We start from the raw sequence: 8,633 nt of genomic DNA, 5'->3' as shown, positions 1-8,633 counted from the left end.
ATCAGGTGAGACTCCATAGGGAATCAACCCATACATTTTGTTCTCACAACCTCTGGTCTAGAGTCTAGACCATTCAAACACGAGAAATATCCTTCTCTATGCTTCACAAATCACGTTGGCGAGCGATCAACACGTACGCTGTAAATGGAGAAAAAACTAAAGCAAAAGTATGCAAGTAGCAAAGAAAGGAAAGATTCAATGATGGCTTTGGCAGAGCACCAATTGTATCATGTGTCGCGCGCACCCGCCGTAGCATGGCATCTCGATCTTTCTGATGCGACCGCCGCACCGCACAGCGCGCCAAGGTATCTTCGTTTCTTTAGTTGCTATATACACTTGTGTGATCAGCACAGGATTCGCTCGAGCAAATGGAGCTGGTGTTCAGAGCATATGTTGCTATCTGTACCTAAAACGGAAGCATCAGAAGAAAGTTGCCTGCCAGCGTTCGGATGAATCCACCATCATCCACCATCAACAGATCAAGACATGGATGTCAAGCGTGTCTGTCAGAGTTTGATGAAGCAGAATGTCTCTGAAGATGAGTGGGCTGGCCCAAACAATTTCATCATGGGATCAAGAGACTCGCCCATGATCTCTGGTCGGGCTTACTCTCACGCTCACACGAACTCAAAACAGACTGCTCTCCTGTCACCCCGCACAACACGCATCATGCCAGCACTACCTAGCTAGTTTAGTGGTCATCTTATCTTGGGTATAGATCAAATCAACATGGCCAACTTTAGTCTGTCGACGGATGTAAGGGTTTAGTCCGGAACAAGCTCTCTTTATTCGACATGATTGTTTGGGCGACCAAAAAGTAGAGGTCCGACGGACGTACGTCACCGAAAAAGAATGGTGGATTTGTTGCAGCAAATCCCACGATGTCTAGAGACTTGATCAGCTCAAACAGGTGTACATATTCCTCTGGTTGGATGAAAAGTTCGATGTCTAATTAACAATGACGTCTGGTTCAACTTGTGTTTTCATTAGCATAAACCTCGTGGCATCTCTAGGGCACAGTACTACTAGTAGTAATATACTAGCAGCGGTAGGTTACGTACGCCAAGTAGGTATCCATCCCATTCAACTTTTCGTAAAACCGGATGATCCTTTCGATCGAAGCACATAATACCGCTTTAATCCTAGCGAAGTACAGATATGTAATAAGCGAGCAAGATCTTTTCAGGTCCCATGATAATTTATTATGCTGCAAGTGTCGTCGATGCATATCTTAACAACACTTTATCAATAACCTTTCCGTTCATCACCAGAAAACAGGCCGAATGCCCCGTCCACTGAAACAACACACTGTTTAATACTTTGATTTGTCGAGAGGATTAGGTTAAAAGTTTAATTTCCATAGCTGGGACAGCATCTATCAACCGAGACCGTACCTTTAATTTGTGCCGCTCCTTTTCTACTCTGGGTGTTTTGGTGCTCGATCTCGTTTTGTCACCAGATAGATAGATAGATAGATGCTTTCTCCAGAGCACTGGCTAGCACTTTTCTTTTTGCGAATTGCACTTTTCTCCTCCTCATGTTGGGCTTATCTTCAAACGCGCTTGCATGATTGGACGCGCTCTTTTGCTTTTGCTGGATCAATTCACATCAGTTCCGGTCCCAAAAATCCACCTGCTACCTATATTTGTCTCTCTTCCACAAGTGCCAACGCCGGTCTTTCATTTGCCTGATCGATCTAGAGCACTAGTTGCTGATAAAGCCAGAGCCAGTCCACGTCAGTAGCTACAATTATTGGAGGCAGAAAAACGCAGCAGCACTGGAGTAGATACCGGCACTTGGCATGTCTCAAGCTTCAAAAAAGGATGAGAATAGTCCATTCCAGGGCTAATTCGTGTATTATCTCTCCATCGTGCTAAGCGATGATGGAAGAAAAAAGAAGAAATGTGGGAACTTTATGTCTAGGAGCTACCAATCATAGTGGTCTCCATCGATCACATATATCAACTTGCAAATGTGACACCCCCCTCACCTCATATCCACGACGAATAGGAGTGCCTCTCTTTCTCAAGGTGGCGTTTATTTTACGGAGTAATAGTGGTCGGTTCATGGGCAAGTTTCCAGAGGAGACCAAGCCGTCCACGTGGAATTTGCATTGCCAGGATAGACTGAAAGCTACAACTTGTTAGATTTCTTCTATGGACTACCTCACGTTGATGGGTTAGTATGTGGACGTACGTACGACTTGATGTACGCTTAGGCGTGCGCGGCTGATGGATATATGGACCGAGCGGAACATGTTTAGCCGCGTGGGCAGTGCAAGATCACGGCGGTTAGGACTTGGAAGCAACACCGCCATTTCAATACGCGAAAGAGATGGCACATTAAATTGTATATTTCCCCCAGCTCCGGGCGTCACCTTGAACTTACGGTGACGAACAAGACTTTTGTACATGTGTGTCCAGCCTTGTTGATGGACATCATCAGTTTTGACGGAGCAATTTGTTTGATTTATTTATTTCGTTGTTGTTGTTGTTGGTTCAGACTCGAGAGTTGGTCGTACGGTGCAATGCGTTGATCTTTCACACCAATTGTTTGCTCACAGATGCTTGCTGCCGGCTAAGTAATGCTTGTTTGATCTAGACAAACATGTTTTCTTGAAGGAAGCAGTCGGAGCATGTTACCGTCGAGGTTTGAACCACTCTTCAAGCAACATGCATTAGTCCATTACAAGCGGTCTGACTTCACAAACAGGATTGGCATACAAGCGGCCAGCATGATTTTCTTTCAGGGGAGCACATAACATGTACTTGTCAACAAGAACAAGCGTGCAATTACGTGCGTTGATGTGTTCGTCTCTCATCTCGGTCAGACGGCATAATAAACATACAATACACGCGCATGCAGGAGCACCTCAATGAGGAAGCAACGCATGCATAATGGGCAATGGAGCCAGGCGCATACAGTTAGGCTCTCAAACCTCTGGGATAGATCGTAAGCCATTCAGACATGAGAAATATCCTTGTCTAGGTCTCTTTGGCGGAGGACCATTTTTCTCGATGTGTCGCGCATACCTGCCGCGCCATCGGGTATCTGTGTCTCTTTGTCTTTCGGGCCTTTAGTTCCTACACCCGGCGCCATCAGCACCAGATTCGCTGGCCTGGAGTTCAGATCATATGTCACCCCACAGCAGCTATCTGTACCTAAAACGGAGGCATCAGAAGAAAGTTGCGTGTAAGTTGCCCGGCAACGTTCCAATGAAGCTGCAGCAACATCCAAGATATGGAGGAAGAAAAGAGATGCTGGCACGCTGGCTGAACGAGAGACGGACGAAAGCAGCTACGCTTGTGGAACTTGAAGTTGATGCTTTCCTGCCCAGTTTTGGCTCCTGTTGGATGGGGTGGCTATGTACTAACCGGGATCACGGCTTTTCAAAGAAGCTTAATTTGCGTTATACTGACCCGATTTGAGAAGAAAGCCAATTGGCTAAGCAAAACAAATCATTGTGTTCTACTCCCTTCGTCCGAAAAAACTTGTCCCTTAAATGTTAAATGGATGTATCTAGCATCAAGTCAGTGCTAGATACATCCATTTCACCATTTGAGGCACAAGCTTGAGACAAGTTTTTTCGGACGGAGAGAGTATTTATCATATTTTTAAAGAGCAAAGTATGTTTTTTGTCCCTCAAGTTTTCCAAAAGTATAGACTTGGTCCCTTAAATTTTTTTGGTATATATTTGATCCTTCAAGTCTCAAAACCAGATAAGTTTAGTCCAAAAACAGATTTTGAGCATGTTGACCGGGTTTGACCAGGTTTGACCGATGAACAGTAAATTAAAAAATAGCAAACAAATTCAAAAAATCTCAAATTTTGTGACAACCAATACGCTTGGGTGTATTTGGTGCATATAAATTTTTGTGGTCAAATAACATCCGAGGAGAGCTCAAAATACAAATTTTGGCTTATTTTTACAAGTCAAAATTAGTTTTTTTTGCCACGAGCTCCTCGGATGTCGAAATACCACACAAAATTTCACACACCCAAGCATCTTGGTCGCCACCAAATTTCAGAGTTTTTTGATATTTTTTTGCTATTGTTTGAATTTACTGTTCATCAGTCAAACCCGGTCAACATGCTTAAAATCTAGTTTTGGATCAAACTTATCAGGTTTTGAGATTTGAAGGGCCAAATGTATACAAAAAATCGGAAGGGATCAAGTCTATACTTTTGGAGAAATTGAGGGATCAAAAACATTATTTTCTCATTTTTTTTGAACGGTCTCGGGGGGGGGGGGGATCCCCACCTGAATATATTGCTCAAAAAGCGCCAAAGCCAACCAAGAGTCACCCCTTAAGCTTTGGCTGATTCAGTTTATAAGGAAAACTGGATAAAAAACCTAAACAAGTTGACCCCGTTTATGAGGAAAATCGGGTCGAAAACCATACAAGTAAGAAGATTACAAGAGATGAGAAAAAAGGACGCCCGGGACAAGGCCCGACCTAGCTATCAGATCGAAGGACGAACACCATAGGAGGCACAAGTAGAAGTGGGGTGTCGTCGAAGGATCATAATACCAAGACTAAGCAAGCAACCTAACGCACCGCATCGGCGTGCATTACCGAACCTCATGACACAACTCAGGAGCAACCACAACCAACGAGTGATAACACGAACCTTGACTGGGAGCTCCGCCATGAGAATTCGAAACGATTAGCAAGTTGGGGAGGCATCTTGCATCGTCGAAGAGCAAAGATGAACCAGAACAACACCAAGAGCACTAAGCTCACCGCAACACAATGGCCACCAAGGGGGGTACTTGAACATGCACAGCAACATGGCCGACACCAGGAAACACCACCAAAGACGAACACAGAGGAAGCATGACAACAGCAACACAAACCATCGTCGACCCCAACCGGCCGCACCACCACCACCAACATCCTGGCAGCAAGCAACACCCACACAAAAACCATATTGACCCCAAAGATGACGCCTTCAAGAAGGGTTGCGACGCTGGTTGCGCCGCCATCATCCGTACAGGAGGACCTGGACTGGGGTTTCCCCCGGGGTCTCGACAAGGAGGGTGCAAACAACAAAAACAACGACGTCTCCAAGGAGGTTAGCGGCGCCCACAGGTGTCGCCGCTGTCGGCTCCAGTTGTAGCAAGGCTTTCGCCCAAGTTGATCTGACACACTCCCGAAGACTGGTTGAGTGAGGTGAGAGCTGATCTGCACCACCCCAAGTGACTGGATCATACCACCACAGGCTGGATCGAAGTGAATCCAACCTGCCCAAGGCGCACGCAGCCATACCGGATCTGAGAGGGAGTAGCGCCGCGAGACACACCACCGGCAGGACCCCCTACACCACGTAGAGGCCACAGCCCCGGGGAGACTAGCAGCTCAAACCTCGTCAGAAAAGGATGCCGGCCCGGCCGCGCCCACCACACGCAGATCCGGGCAGAGCGGCCCCAGATCTGCGCCCTGCCGTACCCTCGCGCAAGATGCGCCGAGGACCACCACCGTCGCCGCTGCACCAAATCGGCCACACCCGCGTCGCCGCGAGATGGGGAAGCCCCGCCACCGCCGTCCAGGCGACGGGCTTCGCCCGGCCATGTCCTTCGACGGTGGCGAGGGGAGAGGGCAGGAAGGAGGGGAGGCCGACGGCGGGATTTGGGGCTTCCGCCCGTGTCGCCCCTGGAGGAGCGACGCGGGGGACGGGCAGAGTCTCTCTTATTTTCTCATTTTAAAAGACTAGATGAACTAGGCCAACTTGTAGCACTCACTGGACCATTGCGGACGCTCTGCTTTTGGCAGCAGGAATCAAGGAGAAATTTAATGGTCAAATAACGCGGCATCATCTTGAACAACAGCAGCAATGGATCAAGACATAGATGTCTAAGTGTGTTAGAGCATCTACATCTGGCACACTCAAGTGCCCCTCAAACATTCGCCGACGCGTCCAGTCAGTGACCGGACAGAAAAGAGAAGAAACAAAAGTGATCCAACCAGACACCTCATATCATCCCTATACGTCCAGGCTGTCTGCGAACCCTCGTATTAAGGACAAATGTAGAAAGGATATGAGAGCTCACGAACACGTCCGGTCAGTCTGCCACATAGGACGCGGCCCAACCCGGACCACCTTTTCTCTTTCTTTTTTCCCCTCTCTCAGGAATGTGGCGCTATGAACGGCTAAATAGGGGCTGAAAACGAACATGCCCAGCCACTAGCCAGGCGCGTCCGTGAACGTTTACGGGGCCCCATTTGCCAAGTATGGCTGTAGTTGCTCTTAGTTAGAGTTTGATTAAGCGGAATATTTGCGATGATGAGTGAGCCGGGACCAAAATCATAGAATCGAGGGTTGTCCATAATCTCTGGCCGGGCACTAACAAATATATTCAAATAATTAGTGTCACAATTTTGCTTAAATTGGATAAAAATGTAAAAGGTCTGCTAAATGGGGTAAAATTTGCCACAGACATGAAACACGGGGTAAAATGGAATTCACTCGTTCATATATCATGGCAGTACATCCTTCAAGCCCCTGGCATAGACTTCCAACCTTTTCAACCCTTCTTCTGGAGAAGTCGCTTCACCCAACTGCTTCACCATTGCACTCCCGATGATCACTCCATCCGCACCCCACTCTGCAATCTGTTTCTCATGTAGAATTAGTACATATCCAAAACTGTAATTGCTAACTTTTGTATACAAACATCATAGTAATAATTTATGGTGAATGTTCCAATGTAGTAGTAAAATAAGTTTCTACCTGCTTAACATGGTCAGGGGTCGAAATTCCAAAGCCAACAGCCACTGCCTTGTCAGTGACCTGCAAGCAATCAAAACCACATTAGCATGCATGCCATCATTTATTTACCACTAAATTGAAAAAGGTATTTATATCGGGTAAACCTGCTTAATCTCCTTAAGAAGACTCTCAACGCGCGGGTTCACGGTTGGACGGGCACCTGTAACTCCGTCGACACTTACCTGCATATAATGTTATTATGAGTGGCTCTGTACACCCAAAGATGCAGATGTCCTAAAGGCTTTTGCCTTCCTTTGCCCAAAAAAGTGCAATAATTATAGTTAAATTTTAATCATCATGCCCTTTTTTGTGTGGAATTACCATGCCCAGTTAACAAACAGGTTATGATTCTTATGTGTATCCCCAGAAACGTACAAGGTAAATGAAGCCTCCTGAAGCTTCAGTGATCTCCTTCATCCTCTCCGACGGCGTAGATGGTGTTGTAAGTAGCACCTGCAAACATTAATTCCATATTTTACTTAGTAATAATAATTGATGCTACTAGTAAACTTGATTTGTTTCGACAAGCTGCTTTATTTCACTGATATGAAATGCTAATTGTTGATGGTTGAATTAAGCTACTTGTAGTTATATTACCAGCTCTAGCTCGTTTTTGATGGCTTCATCCCTGAAAGCACTTGTCTCGGCGTAAGGAAGATCGGGTACTATAAGACCTGAAACACATACGGATGCATATGAGGCTGTGTACATCCGTCGATGATGCAGACTTGCAGATGCAGGCAACAAACATTCTTCCAGCATAAAAAAGATGGATATCTTGGTTTCAGGTTAGCATTTAGATTTTACAGTAACATATCATGATCACTGAAAGCATTTTTAAGAGTCCGCGTAATGTCATTAACTAGAGATTAAAATGTGTATGGGTTTGAGATTAGCACTGATACGTAGTCTGCCGGTTTAATTACCTTTCACGCCGGCTTCCTTGACGGCGGCGGCGAAGCTCGCCATCCCTCGCTGTGCAATGGGGCTGAAGTAAGAGAAGATCACCACGGGGCAGGAAAGCTGCGGTGTCACCTCCTTCAGCATCGCCATGATGGCGTCAGCCGTCGCGCCAGCGGCCAGCGCGCGCGCCGCGGAGGCCTTGATGACGGCCCCGTCGGCGGAGGCATCCGAGAAGGGCATGCCGAGCTCGACGACGTCCGCGCCCAGGGCGTCGAGGAGCCTCAGCGCCGCCGCCGTCGTCGCCAGGTCGGGGTCGCCGGCGGTGATGTACGGGATGAACGCCGTCTGCATGCATGCGTGCATGCCCGAGCACGCAGCGGTGAGCCCTCAACATCCATACGCCAATCCATCGACCCCTACGCATATGTATGCATGCACATGCTGCATGTCACTGTAGTTACGTACTAACATACCTTGCCCTTCTCCATGACTTTTGACATGGCCTGCGACACGGACAGGCCGCGCTCGCCGGCGGCGACAGGCACGGGCGCCTCGGCGAGCGACCCCGCCGAGGCCGTGGCTGCTGGATTTCCAGACATTGAATCCGTTCTGTGGAGAGAAACGATGGAGGGCTTATCCTCGAATATATCCCTCAACCTTTTCTGATCACAAGAATTGAGAATGCGATCTGCGCCCCACCATTTTAAACCGTGATGTGTTTTAAACCAATCCAGCGATCATTACTTCGGGAAATCCTTGGGATCATTACTTTGACAGTTTGGGAGATCCAGCCATCGCACATACGATTCATCAACCAGACTTCTCCATAATCTCTTTGACAGTTTGTAGCTTAGAGAAAGAAAAAAAAATGCACAAATTGATTACATAAATGCGCATGCCAACCATCCTCCCAAAATAAGGTTTTTTCTCCATTGCCCACAATTCTTGTGATGTACTGT

The 8,633-nt window shown here is 47.1% G+C and overlaps 1 protein-coding gene across 1 annotated transcript; it reads right to left on the bottom strand.

Moving 5' to 3' along the window:
• Positions 1–6,321: 6,321 nt before the first annotated feature.
• LOC119266786 (indole-3-glycerol phosphate lyase, chloroplastic-like) lies at positions 6,322–8,307 on the bottom strand. Its single transcript, XM_037548064.1, has 7 exons — positions 8,148–8,307; positions 7,698–8,019; positions 7,369–7,445; positions 7,147–7,224; positions 6,876–6,953; positions 6,733–6,792; positions 6,322–6,614 (listed from the first exon to the last, which is right to left on the bottom strand). The coding sequence occupies exons 1-7, from the start codon at positions 8,271–8,273 to the stop codon at positions 6,480–6,482; spliced, it is 876 nt and encodes a 291-aa protein (XP_037403961.1). The 5' UTR covers positions 8,274–8,307; the 3' UTR covers positions 6,322–6,479.
• Between the last annotated feature and the right edge of the window lie 326 nt (positions 8,308–8,633).

The sequence above is a fragment of the Triticum dicoccoides genome, chromosome 3A (assembly GCF_002162155.2).
Source record: "Triticum dicoccoides isolate Atlit2015 ecotype Zavitan chromosome 3A, WEW_v2.0, whole genome shotgun sequence".
NCBI lineage: Eukaryota > Viridiplantae > Streptophyta > Magnoliopsida > Poales > Poaceae > Triticum > Triticum dicoccoides.
The sequence above is the reverse complement of the archived record's forward strand: the minus strand, read 5'-3'. Positions and strand labels throughout refer to the sequence as shown.